The sequence below is a fragment of the Mustelus asterias genome, unplaced genomic scaffold (genome assembly GCF_964213995.1).
Source record: "Mustelus asterias unplaced genomic scaffold, sMusAst1.hap1.1 HAP1_SCAFFOLD_4062, whole genome shotgun sequence".
Taxonomy (NCBI): Eukaryota; Metazoa; Chordata; class Chondrichthyes; order Carcharhiniformes; family Triakidae; genus Mustelus; species Mustelus asterias.
In genome coordinates this window covers 10,001-23,294 of record NW_027594007.1, presented here as the reverse complement: position 1 = coordinate 23,294, position 13,294 = coordinate 10,001, and the positions used below count along the sequence as shown (strand labels likewise).

Genomic DNA, 13,294 nt, shown 5'->3' with positions numbered 1-13,294 from the left:
TTAACGGGGGGGGGGGGGGGGGGGGACCGATGTGAGTAATTCATTAACGCACTGTGACACCCGGTCCCAGAGGGGGAAAGGACAGTGTATCTAACGCACTGTGACACCCGGTCCCAGAGGGGGAAAGGACAGTGTATCTAACGCACTGTGACACCCGGTCCCAGAGGGGGAAAGGACAGTGTATCTAACGCACTGTGACACCCGGTCCCAGAGGGGGAAAGGGACAGTGTATCTAACGCACTGTGACACCCGGTCCCAGAGGGGGAAAGGACAGTGTATCTAACGCACTGTGACACCCGGTCCCAGAGGGGGAAAGGACAGTGTATCTAACGCACTGTGACACCCGGTCCCAGAGGGGGAAAGGACAGTGTATCTAACGCACTGTGACACCCGGTCCCAGAGGGGGAAAGGACAGTGTATCTAACGCACTGTGACACCCGGTCCCAGAGGGGGAAAGGACAGTGTATCTAACGCACTGTGACACCCGGTCCCAGAGGGGGAAAGGACAGTGTATCTAACGCACTGTGACACCCGGTCCCAGAGGGGGAAAGGACAGTGTATCTAACGCACTGTGACACCCGGTCCCAGAGGGGGAAGGGACAGTGTATCTAACGCACTGTGACACCCGGTCCCAGAGGGGGAAAGGACAGTGTATCTAACGCACTGTGACACCCGGTCCCAGAGGGGGAAAGGACAGTGTATCTAACGCACTGTGACACCCGGTCCCAGAGGGGGAAAGGACAGTGTATCTAACGCACTGTGACACCCGGTCCCAGAGGGGGAAAGGACAGTGTATCTAACGCACTGTGACACCCGGTCCCAGAGGGGGAAGGACAGTGTATCTAACGCACTGTGACACCCGGTCCCAGAGGGGGAAAGGACAGTGTATCTAACGCACTGTGACACCCGGTCCCAGAGGGGGAAAGGACAGTGTATCTAACGCACTGTGACACCCGGTCCCAGAGGGGGAAAGGACAGTGTATCTAACGCACTGTGACACCCGGTCCCAGAGGGGGAAAGGACAGTGTATCTAACGCACTGTGACACCCGGTCCCAGAGGGGGAAAGGACAGTGTATCTAACGCACTGTGACACCCGGTCCCAGAGGGGGAAAGGACAGTGTATCTAACGCACTGTGACACCCGGTCCCAGAGGGGGAAAGGACAGTGTATCTAACGCACTGTGACACCCGGTCCCAGAGGGGGAAAGGACAGTGTATCTAACGCACTGTGACACCCGGTCCCAGAGGGGGAAAGGACAGTGTATCTAACGCACTGTGACACCCGGTCCCAGAGGGGGAAAGGACAGTGTATCTAACGCACTGTGACACCCGGTCCCAGAGGGGGAAAGGACAGTGTATCTAACGCACTGTGACACCCGGTCCCAGAGGGGGAAAGGACAGTGTATCTAACGCACTGTGACACCCGGTCCCAGAGGGGGAAAGGACAGTGTATCTAACGCACTGTGACACCCGGTCCCAGAGGGGGAAAGGACAGTGTATCTAACGCACTGTGACACCCGGTCCCAGAGGGGGAAAGGACAGTGTATCTAACGCACTGTGACACCCGGTCCCAGAGGGGGAAAGGACAGTGTATCTAACGCACTGTGACACCCGGTCCCAGAGGGGGAAAGGACAGTGTATCTAACGCACTGTGACACCCGGTCCCAGAGGGGGAAAGGACAGTGTATCTAACGCACTGTGACACCCGGTCCCAGAGGGGGAAAGGACAGTGTATCTAACGCACTGTGACACCCGGTCCCAGAGGGGGAAAGGACAGTGTATCTAACGCACTGTGACACCCGGTCCCAGAGGGGGAATGGACAGTGTATCTAACGCACTGTGACACCCGGTCCCAGAGGGGGAAAGGACAGTGTATCTAACGCACTGTGACACCCGGTCCCAGAGGGGGAAAGGACAGTGTATCTAACGCACTGTGACACCCGGTCCCAGAGGGGGAAAGGACAGTGTATCTAACGCACTGTGACACCCGGTCCCAGAGGGGGAAAGGACAGTGTATCTAACGCACTGTGACACCCTGTCCCAGAGGGGGAAAGGACAGTGTATCTAACGTACTGTGACACCCGGTCCCAGAGGGGGAAAGGACAGTGTATCTAACGCACTGTGACACCCGGTCCCAGAGGGGGAAAGGACAGTGTATCTAACGCACTGTGACACCCGGTCCCAGAGGGGGAATGGACAGTGTATCTAACGCACTGTGACACCCGGTCCCAGAGGGGGAAAGGACAGTGTATCTAACGCACTGTGACACCCTGTCCCAGAGGGGGAAAGGACAGTGTATCTAACGTACTGTGACACCCGGTCCCAGAGGGGGAAAGGACAGTGTATCTAACGCACTGTGACACCCGGTCCCAGAGGGGGAAAGGACAGTGTATCTAACGCACTGTGACACCCGGTCCCAGAGGGGGAAAGGACAGTGTATCTAACGCACTGTGACACCCGGTCCCAGAGGGGGAAAGGACAGTGTATCTAACGTACTGTGACACCCGGTCCCAGAGGGGGAAAGGACAGTGTATCTAACGCACTGTGACACCCGGTCCCAGAGGGGGAAAGGACAGTGTATCTAACGCACTGTGACACCCGGTCCCAGAGGGGGAAAGGACAGTGTATCTAACGCACTGTGACACCCGGTCCCAGAGGGGGAAAGGACAGTGTATCTAACGCACTGTGACACCCGGTCCCAGAGGGGGAAAGGACAGTGTATCTAACGCACTGTGACACCCGGTCCCAGAGGGGGAAAGGACAGTGTATCTAACGCACTGTGACACCCGGTCCCAGAGGGGGAAGGGACAGTGTATCTAACGCACTGTGACACCCGGTCCCAGAGGGGGAAAGGACAGTGTATCTAACGCACTGTGACACCCGGTCCCAGAGGGGGAAAGGACAGTGTATCTAACGCACTGTGACACCCGGTCCCAGAGGGGGAAAGGACAGTGTATCTAACGCACTGTGACACCCGGTCCCAGAGGGGGAAAGGACAGTGTATCTAACGCACTGTGACACCCGGTCCCAGAGGGGGAAAGGACAGTGTATCTAACGCACTGTGACACCCGGTCCCAGAGGGGGAAAGGACAGTGTATCTAACGCACTGTGACACCCGGTCCCAGAGGGGGAAGGGACAGTGTATCTAACGCACTGTGACACCCGGTCCCAGAGGGGGAAGGGACAGTGTATCTAACGCACTGTGACACCCGGTCCCAGAGGGGGAAAGGACAGTGTATCTAACGCACTGTGACACCCGGTCCCAGAGGGGGAAAGGACAGTGTATCTAACGCACTGTGACACCCGGTCCCAGAGGGGGAAAGGACAGTGTATCTAACGCACTGTGACACCCGGTCCCAGAGGGGGAAAGGACAGTGTATCTAACGCACTGTGACACCCGGTCCCAGAGGGGGAAAGGACAGTGTATCGAACGCACTGTGACACCCGGTCCCAGAGGGGGAAAGGACAGTGTATCTAACGCACTGTGACACCCGGTCCCAGAGGGGGAAAGGACAGTGTATCTAACGCACTGTGACACCCGGTCCCAGAGGGGGAAGGGACAGTGTATCTAACGCACTGTGACACCCGGTCCCAGAGGGGGAAGGGACAGTGTATCTAACGCACTGTGACACCCGGTCCCAGAGGGGGAAAGGACAGTGTATCTAACGCACTGTGACACCCGGTCCCAGAGGGGGAAAGGACAGTGTATCTAACGCACTGTGACACCCGGTCCCAGAGGGGGAAAGGACAGTGTATCTAACGCACTGTGACACCCGGTCCCAGAGGGGGAAAGGACAGTGTATCTAACGCACTGTGACACCCGGTCCCAGAGGGGGAAAGGACAGTGTATCTAACGCACTGTGACACCCGGTCCCAGAGGGGGAAAGGACAGTGTATCTAACGCACTGTGACACCCGGTCCCAGAGGGGGAAAGGACAGTGTATCTAACGCACTGTGACACCCGGTCCCAGAGGGGGAAAGGACAGTGTATCTAACGCACTGTGACACCCGGTCCCAGAGGGGGAAAGGACAGTGTATCTAACGCACTGTGACACCCGGTCCCAGAGGGGGAAAGGACAGTGTATCTAACGCACTGTGACACCCGGTCCCAGAGGGGGAAAGGACAGTGTATCTAACGTACTGTGACACCCGGTCCCAGAGGGGGAAAGGACAGTGTATCTAACGCACTGTGACTCCCGGTCCCAGAGGGGGAAAGGACAGTGTATCTAACGCACTGTGACACCCGGTCCCAGAGGGGGAAAGGACAGTGTATCTAACGCACTGTGACACCCGGTCCCAGAGGGGGAAAGGACAGTGTATCTAACGCACTGTGACACCCGGTCCCAGAGGGGGAAAGGACAGTGTATCTAACGCACTGTGACACCCGGTCCCAGAGGGGGAATGGACAGTGTATCTAACGCACTGTGACACCCGGTCCCAGAGGGGGAAAGGACAGTGTATCTAACGCACTGTGACACCCGGTCCCAGAGGGGGAATGGACAGTGTATCTAACGCACTGTGACACCCGGTCCCAGAGGGGGAAAGGACAGTGTATCTAACGCACTGTGACACATCGGTCCCAGAGGGGGAAAGGACAGTGTATCTAACGCACTGTGACACCCGGTCCCAGAGGGGGAAAGGACAGTGTATCTAACGCACTGTGACACCCTGTCCCAAAGGGGAAAGGACAGTGTATCTAACGTACTGTGACACCCGGTCCCAGAGGGGGAAAGGACAGTGTATCTAACGCACTGTGACACCCGGTCCCAGAGGGGGAAAGGACAGTGTATCTAACGCACTGTGACACCCGGTCCCAGAGGGGGAATGGACAGTGTATCTAACGCACTGTGACACCCGGTCCCAGAGGGGGAAAGGACAGTGTATCTAACGCACTGTGACACCCTGTCCCAGAGGGGGAAAGGACAGTGTATCTAACGTACTGTGACACCCGGTCCCAGAGGGGGAAAGGACAGTGTATCTAACGCACTGTGACACCCGGTCCCAGAGGGGGAAAGGACAGTGTATCTAACGCACTGTGACACCCGGTCCCAGAGGGGGAAAGGACAGTGTATCTAACGCACTGTGACACCCTGTCCCAGAGGGGGAAAGGACAGTGTATCTAACGTACTGTGACACCCGGTCCCAGAGGGGGAAAGGACAGTGTATCTAACGCACTGTGACTCCCGGTCCCAGAGGGGAAAGGACAGTGTATCTAACGCACTGTGACACCCGGTCCCAGAGGGGGAAAGGACAGTGTATCTAACGCACTGTGACACCCGGTCCCAGAGGGGGAAAGGACAGTGTATCTAACGCACTGTGACACCCGGTCCCAGAGGGGGAAAGGACAGTGTATCTAATGCACTGTGACACCCGGTCCCAGAGGGGGAAAGGACAGTGTATCTAACGCACTGTGACACCCGGTCCCAGAGGGGGAAAGGACAGTGTATCTACCGCACTGTGACACCCGGTCCCAGAGGGGGAAAGGACAGTGTATCTAACGGATTGTGACACCCGGTCCCAGAGGGGGAAAGGACAGTGTATCGAACGCACTGTGACACCCGGTCCCAGAGGGGGAAAGGACAGTGTATCTAACGCACTGTGACACCCGGTCCCAGAGGGGGAAAGGACAGTGTATCTAACGCATTGTGACACCCGGTCCCAGAGGGGGAAAGGACAGTGTATCTAACGCACTGTGACACCCGGTCCCAGAGGGGGAAAGGACAGTGTATCTAACGCACTGTGACACCCGGTCCCAGAGGGGGAAAGGACAGTGTATCTAACGCACTGTGACACCCGGTCCCAGAGGGGGAAAGGACAGTGTATCTAACGCACTGTGACACCCGGTCCCAGAGGGGGAAGGGACAGTGTATCTAACGCACTGTGACACCCGGTCCCAGAGGGGGAAAGGACAGTGTATCTAACGCACTGTGACACCCAGTCCCAGAGGGGGAAAGGACAGTGTATCTAACGCACTGTGACACCCGGTCCCAGAGGGGGAAAGGACAGTGTATCTAACGCACTGTGACACCCGGTCCCAGAGGGGGAAAGGACAGTGTATCTAACGCACTGTGACACCCGGTCCCAGAGGGGGAAAGGACAGTGTATCTAACGCACTGTGACACCCGGTCCCAGAGGGGGAAAGGACAGTGTATCTAACGCACTGTGACACCCGGTCCCAGAGGGGGAAGGGACAGTGTATCTAACGCACTGTGACACCCGGTCCCAGAGGGGGAAGGGACAGTGTATCTAACGCACTGTGACACCCGGTCCCAGAGGGGGAAGGGACAGTGTATCTAACGCACTGTGACACCCGGTCCCAGAGGGGGAAAGGACAGTGTATCTAACGCACTGTGACACCCGGTCCCAGAGGGGGAAAGGACAGTGTATCTAACGCACTGTGACACCCGGTCCCAGAGGGGGAAAGGACAGTGTATCTAACGCACTGTGACACCCGGTCCCAGAGGGGGAAAGGACAGTGTATCTAACGCACTGTGACACCCGGTCCCAGAGGGGGAAAGGACAGTGTATCTAACGCACTGTGACACCCGGTCCCAGAGGGGGAAAGGACAGTGTATCTAACGCACTGTGACACCCGGTCCCAGAGGGGGAAGGGACAGTGTATCTAACGCACTGTGACACCCGGTCCCAGAGGGGGAAGGGACAGTGTATCTAACGCACTGTGACACCCGGTCCCAGAGGGGGAAAGGACAGTGTATCTAACGCACTGTGACACCCGGTCCCAGAGGGGGAAAGGACAGTGTATCTAACGCACTGTGACACCCGGTCCCAGAGGGGGAAAGGACAGTGTATCTAACGCACTGTGACACCCGGTCCCAGAGGGGGAAAGGACAGTGTATCTAACGCACTGTGACACCCGGTCCCAGAGGGGGAAAGGACAGTGTATCTAACGCACTGTGACACCCGGTCCCAGAGGGGGAAAGGACAGTGTATCTAACGCACTGTGACACCCGGTCCCAGAGGGGGAAAGGACAGTGTATCTAACGCACTGTGACACCCGGTCCCAGAGGGGGAATGGACAGTGTATCTAACGTACTGTGACACCCGGTCCCAGAGGGGGAAAGGACAGTGTATCTAACGCACTGTGACTCCCGGTCCCAGAGGGGGAAAGGACAGTGTATCTAACGCACTGTGACACCCGGTCCCAGAGGGGGAAAGGACAGTGTATCTAACGCACTGTGACACCCGGTCCCAGAGGGGAAAGGACAGTGTATCTAACGCACTGTGACACCCGGTCCCAGAGGGGGAAAGGACAGTGTATCTAACGCACTGGTGACACCCGGTCCCAGAGGGGGAAAGGACAGTGTATCTAACGCACTGTGACACCCTGTCCCAAAGGGGAAAGGACAGTGTATCTAACGCACTGTGACACCCGGTCCCAGAGGGGGAAAGGACAGTGTATCTAACGCACTGTGACACCCGGTCCCAGAGGGGGAATGGACAGTGTATCTAACGCACTGTGACACCCGGTCCCAGAGGGGGAAAGGACAGTGTATCTAACGCACTGTGACACCCTGTCCCAGAGGGGGAAAGGACAGTGTATCTAACGTACTGTGACACCCGGTCCCAGAGGGGGAAAGGACAGTGTATCTAACGCACTGTGACACCCGGTCCCAGAGGGGGAAAGGACAGTGTATCTAACGCACTGTGACACCCGGTCCCAGAGGGGGAAAGGACAGTGTATCTAACGCACTGTGACACCCTGTCCCAGAGGGGGAAAGGACAGTGTATCTAACGTACTGTGACACCCGGTCCCAGAGGGGGAAAGGACAGTGTATCTAACGCACTGTGACTCCCGGTCCCAGAGGGGGAAAGGACAGTGTATCTAACGCACTGTGACACCCGGTCCCAGAGGGGGAAAGGACAGTGTATCTAACGCACTGTGACACCCGGTCCCAGAGGGGGAAAGGACAGTGTATCTAACGCACTGTGACACCCGGTCCCAGAGGGGGAAAGGACAGTGTATCTAATGCACTGTGACACCCGGTCCCAGAGGGGGAAAGGACAGTGTATCTAACGCACTGTGACACCCGGTCCCAGAGGGGGAAAGGACAGTGTATCTACCGCACTGTGACACCCGGTCCCAGAGGGGGAAAGGACAGTGTATCTAACGGATTGTGACACCCGGTCCCAGAGGGGGAAAGGACAGTGTATCGAACGCACTGTGACACCCGGTCCCAGAGGGGGAAAGGACAGTGTATCTAACGCACTGTGACACCCGGTCCCAGAGGGGGAAAGGACAGTGTATCTAACGCATTGTGACACCCGGTCCCAGAGGGGGAAAGGACAGTGTATCTAACGCACTGTGACACCCGGTCCCAGAGGGGGAAAGGACAGTGTATCTAACGCACTGTGACACCCGGTCCCAGAGGGGGAAAGGACAGTGTATCTAACGCACTGTGACACCCGGTCCCAGAGGGGGAAAGGACAGTGTATCTAACGCACTGTGACACCCGGTCCCAGAGGGGGAAGGGACAGTGTATCTAACGCACTGTGACACCCGGTCCCAGAGGGGGAAAGGACAGTGTATCTAACGCACTGTGACACCCAGTCCCAGAGGGGGAAAGGACAGTGTATCTAACGCACTGTGACACCCGGTCCCAGAGGGGGAAAGGACAGTGTATCTAACGCACTGTGACACCCGGTCCCAGAGGGGGAAAGGACAGTGTATCTAACGCACTGTGACACCCGGTCCCAGAGGGGGAAAGGACAGTGTATCTAACGCACTGTGACACCCGGTCCCAGAGGGGGAAAGGACAGTGTATCTAACGCACTGTGACACCCGGTCCCAGAGGGGGAAGGGACAGTGTATCTAACGCACTGTGACACCCGGTCCCAGAGGGGGAAGGGACAGTGTATCTAACGCACTGTGACACCCGGTCCCAGAGGGGGAAGGGACAGTGTATCTAACGCACTGTGACACCCGGTCCCAGAGGGGGAAAGGACAGTGTATCTAACGCACTGTGACACCCGGTCCCAGAGGGGGAAAGGACAGTGTATCTAACGCACTGTGACACCCGGTCCCAGAGGGGGAAAGGACAGTGTATCTAACGCACTGTGACACCCGGTCCCAGAGGGGGAAAGGACAGTGTATCTAACGCACTGTGACACCCGGTCCCAGAGGGGGAAAGGACAGTGTATCTAACGCACTGTGACACCCGGTCCCAGAGGGGGAAAGGACAGTGTATCTAACGCACTGTGACACCCGGTCCCAGAGGGGGAAGGGACAGTGTATCTAACGCACTGTGACACCCGGTCCCAGAGGGGGAAGGGACAGTGTATCTAACGCACTGTGACACCCGGTCCCAGAGGGGGAAAGGACAGTGTATCTAACGCACTGTGACACCCGGTCCCAGAGGGGGAAAGGACAGTGTATCTAACGCACTGTGACACCCGGTCCCAGAGGGGGAAAGGACAGTGTATCTAACGCACTGTGACACCCGGTCCCAGAGGGGGAAAGGACAGTGTATCTAACGCACTGTGACACCCGGTCCCAGAGGGGGAAAGGACAGTGTATCTAACGCACTGTGACACCCGGTCCCAGAGGGGGAAAGGACAGTGTATCTAACGCACTGTGACACCCGGTCCCAGAGGGGGAAAGGACAGTGTATCTAACGCACTGTGACACCCGGTCCCAGAGGGGGAATGGACAGTGTATCTAACGTACTGTGACACCCGGTCCCAGAGGGGGAAAGGACAGTGTATCTAACGCACTGTGACTCCCGGTCCCAGAGGGGGAAAGGACAGTGTATCTAACGCACTGTGACACCCGGTCCCAGAGGGGGAAAGGACAGTGTATCTAACGCACTGTGACACCCGGTCCCAGAGGGGGAAAGGACAGTGTATCTAACGCACTGTGACACCCGGTCCCAGAGGGGGAAAGGACAGTGTATCTAACGCACTGTGACACCCGGTCCCAGAGGGGGAATGGACAGTGTATCTAACGCACTGTGACACCCGGTCCCAGAGGGGGAAAGGACAGTGTATCTAACGCACTGTGACACCCGGTCCCAGAGGGGGAATGGACAGTGTATCTAACGCACTGTGACACCCGGTCCCAGAGGGGGAAAGGACAGTGTATCTAACGCACTGTGACACCCTGTCCCAGAGGGGGAAAGGACAGTGTATCTAACGTACTGTGACACCCGGTCCCAGAGGGGGAAAGGACAGTGTATCTAACGCACTGTGACACCCGGTCCCAGAGGGGGAAAGGACAGTGTATCTAACGCACTGTGACACCCGGTCCCAGAGGGGGAAAGGACAGTGTATCTAACGCACTGTGACACCCTGTCCCAGAGGGGGAAAGGACAGTGTATCTAACGTACTGTGACACCCGGTCCCAGAGGGGGAAAGGACAGTGTATCTAACGCACTGTGACACCCGGTCCCAGAGGGGGAAAGGACAGTGTATCTAACGCACTGTGACACCCGGTCCCAGAGGGGGAATGGACAGTGTATCTAACGCACTGTGACACCCGGTCCCAGAGGGGGAAAGGACAGTGTATCTAACGCACTGTGACACCCTGTCCCAGAGGCGGAAAGGACAGTGTATCTAACGTACTGTGACACCCGGTCCCAGAGGGGGAAAGGACAGTGTATCTAACGCACTGTGACACCCGGTCCCAGAGGGGGAAAGGACAGTGTATCTAACGCACTGTGACACCCGGTCCCAGAGGGGGAAAGGACAGTGTATCTAACGCACTGTGACACCCTGTCCCAGAGGGGGAAAGGACAGTGTATCTAACGTACTGTGACACCCGGTCCCAGAGGGGGAAAGGACAGTGTATCTAACGCACTGTGACTCCCGGTCCCAGAGGGGGAAAGGACAGTGTATCTAACGCACTGTGACACCCGGTCCCAGAGGGGGAAAGGACAGTGTATCTAACGCACTGTGACACCCGGTCCCAGAGGGGGAAAGGACAGTGTATCTAACGCACTGTGACACCCGGTCCCAGAGGGGGAAAGGACAGTGTATCTACCGCACTGTGACACCCGGTCCCAGAGGGGGAAAGGACAGTGTATCTAACGCATTGTGACACCCGGTCCCAGAGGGGGAAAGGACAGTGTATCTAACGCATTGTGACACCCGGTCCCAGAGGGGGAAAGGACAGTGTATCTAACGCACTGTGACACCCGGTCCCAGAGGGGGAAAGGACAGTGTATCTAACGCACTGTGACACCCGGTCCCAGAGGGGGAAAGGACAGTGTATCTAACGCACTGTGACACCCGGTCTCAGAGGGGGAAAGGACAGTGCATCTAACGCACTGTGACACCCGGTCCCAGAGGGGGAAAGGACAGTGTATCTAACGCACTGTGACACCCGGTCCCAGAGGGGGAAAGGACAGTGTATCTAACGCACTGTGACACCCGGTCCCAGAGGGGGAAAGGACAGTGTATCTAACGCACTGTGACACCCGGTCCCAGAGGGGGAAAGGACAGTGTATCTAACGCACTGTGACACCCGGTCCCAGAGGCGGAAAGGACAGTGTATCTAACGCACTGTGACACCCGGTCCCAGAGGGGGAAAGGACAGTGTATCTAACGCACTGTGACACCCGGTCCCAGAGGCGGGGATAGTGGGACAATCTCCAATTCTTCATGTTGCCTGATTCTGATCCGGGCTGTTATTTCCAGGTTGTGGGCGTCCGGTGACCTCGAACCGGATTGTCGGCGGACATGATTCCAAAGACGGTGCTTGGCCGTGGCAGGTTAGCATTCACGAGGGAGCGACGCACGTTTGTGGGGGAACCCTCATTGACAAGCACTGGGTGTTGACGGCGGCGCACTGCGTCTTTAAGTGAGTGAATCCTGTCGCAAATCGCGTTTAACCCCCCACGATCCCGACCTCAACACTTCTGGTGGAGGGGGGGAAGGGGCGTGGGGGTTGGTTTTGTTGTTCCAGGCAGGCGAGCTGCAGGCTTTGTTTCGGGCCTAGTCTCAAGATGGCCGCCTCGTCAACCAATCCCGGGACTCTGACGGCCCTCTCCGGCTCCCTGGACCCTGTTTCCACGCGTGGCCGACACGCCTTCACCCCGCGTGTTTCGAGGGGACTCTCCAGCTGCCTTCCCCGCCCCCCCCCCCCCCCCCCATGCCCCCCTGCCACTGCTGGGGCCCTCTTGACAGTAAAGCAAGGCTCCGGGGCTCGCGATCCCGACCGGGGAAGGCGCCGCACAGACGGACGCCAGTGGGGCTCGACAGATCGAATCCGCCGTGGGGAGGCCAGGAGAGAGAGGATGAGGCCACTTGGCCCCTTCAGCCCTGCTACCCCTTTCGATCAGATCACCGTTTCACTCACCCCTGACCCCACATTCCCGTCCAACCCCCCCGACAATCTTTCAGCCCCCCCTCGTCAATCGAGAGTCCTCATCCATCTTAGAAATAGTCAAAAAGACCACCCGCCTTGTGAGGAAGAAGGTTCCGGAAACTCGCCTTCCCCTGAGAGAAAACCTTTCTCCTTGACTCCATCCGTGACTTATTTATGACCCCTAACCCCTGCCCTAGGGTATCTAACCCCGTGCTGTACCTGTCCTGGGAGTGTTTGATGGGGACAGTGTAGAGGGAGATTTGCTCTGTATCTAACCCCGTGCTGTACCTGTCCTGGGAGTGTTTGATGGGGACAGTGTAGATGGAGCTTTACTCTGTATCTAACCCCGTGCTGTACCTGTCCTGGGAGTGTTTGATGGGGACAGTGTAGAGGGAGCTTTACTCTGTATCTAACCCCGTGTTGTACCTGTCCTGGGAGTGTTTGATGGGGGGACAGTGTAGAGGGAGCTTTACTCTGTATCTAACCCCGTGCTGTACCTGTCCTGGGAGTGTTTGATGGGGACAGTGTAGAGGGAGATTTGCTCTGTATCTAACCCCGTGCTGTACCTGTCCTGGGAGTGTTTGATGGGGGACAGTGTAGAGGGAGCTTTACTCTGTATCTAACCCCGTGCTGTACCTGTCCTGGGAGTGTTTGATGGGGACAGTGTAGAGGGAGCTTTACTCTGTATCTAACCCCGTGTTGTACCTGTCCTGGGAGTGTTTGATGGGGACAGTGTGGAGGGAGCTTTACTCTGTATCTAACCCCGTGCTGTACCTGTCCTGGGAGTGTTTGATGGGGACAGTGTGGAGGGAGCTTTACTCTGTATCTAACCCCGTGCTGTATCTGTCCTGGGAGTGTTTGATGGGGACAGTGTAGAGGGAGCTTTACTCTGTATCCAACCCCGTGCTGTACCTGTCCTGGGAGTGTTTGATGGGGACAGTGTCGAGGGAACTTTACTCTGTATCTAACCCC

The 13,294-nt window shown here is 57.3% G+C and overlaps 1 protein-coding gene across 1 annotated transcript in view; it reads left to right on the top strand.

Annotated features, from left to right (window-relative positions):
- Positions 1–11,652: 11,652 nt before the first annotated feature.
- Positions 11,653–13,294, top strand: part of LOC144490934 (brain-specific serine protease 4-like) — a gene marked incomplete at both ends in the record, with an annotated part of 7,705 nt that continues 6,063 nt past the window's right edge. Inside the window, one exon of the mRNA XM_078208615.1 lies at positions 11,653–11,815. Within this exon, the coding sequence (XP_078064741.1) occupies positions 11,653–11,815 (163 nt within the window). The remainder of the gene's footprint in view (positions 11,816–13,294) is intronic.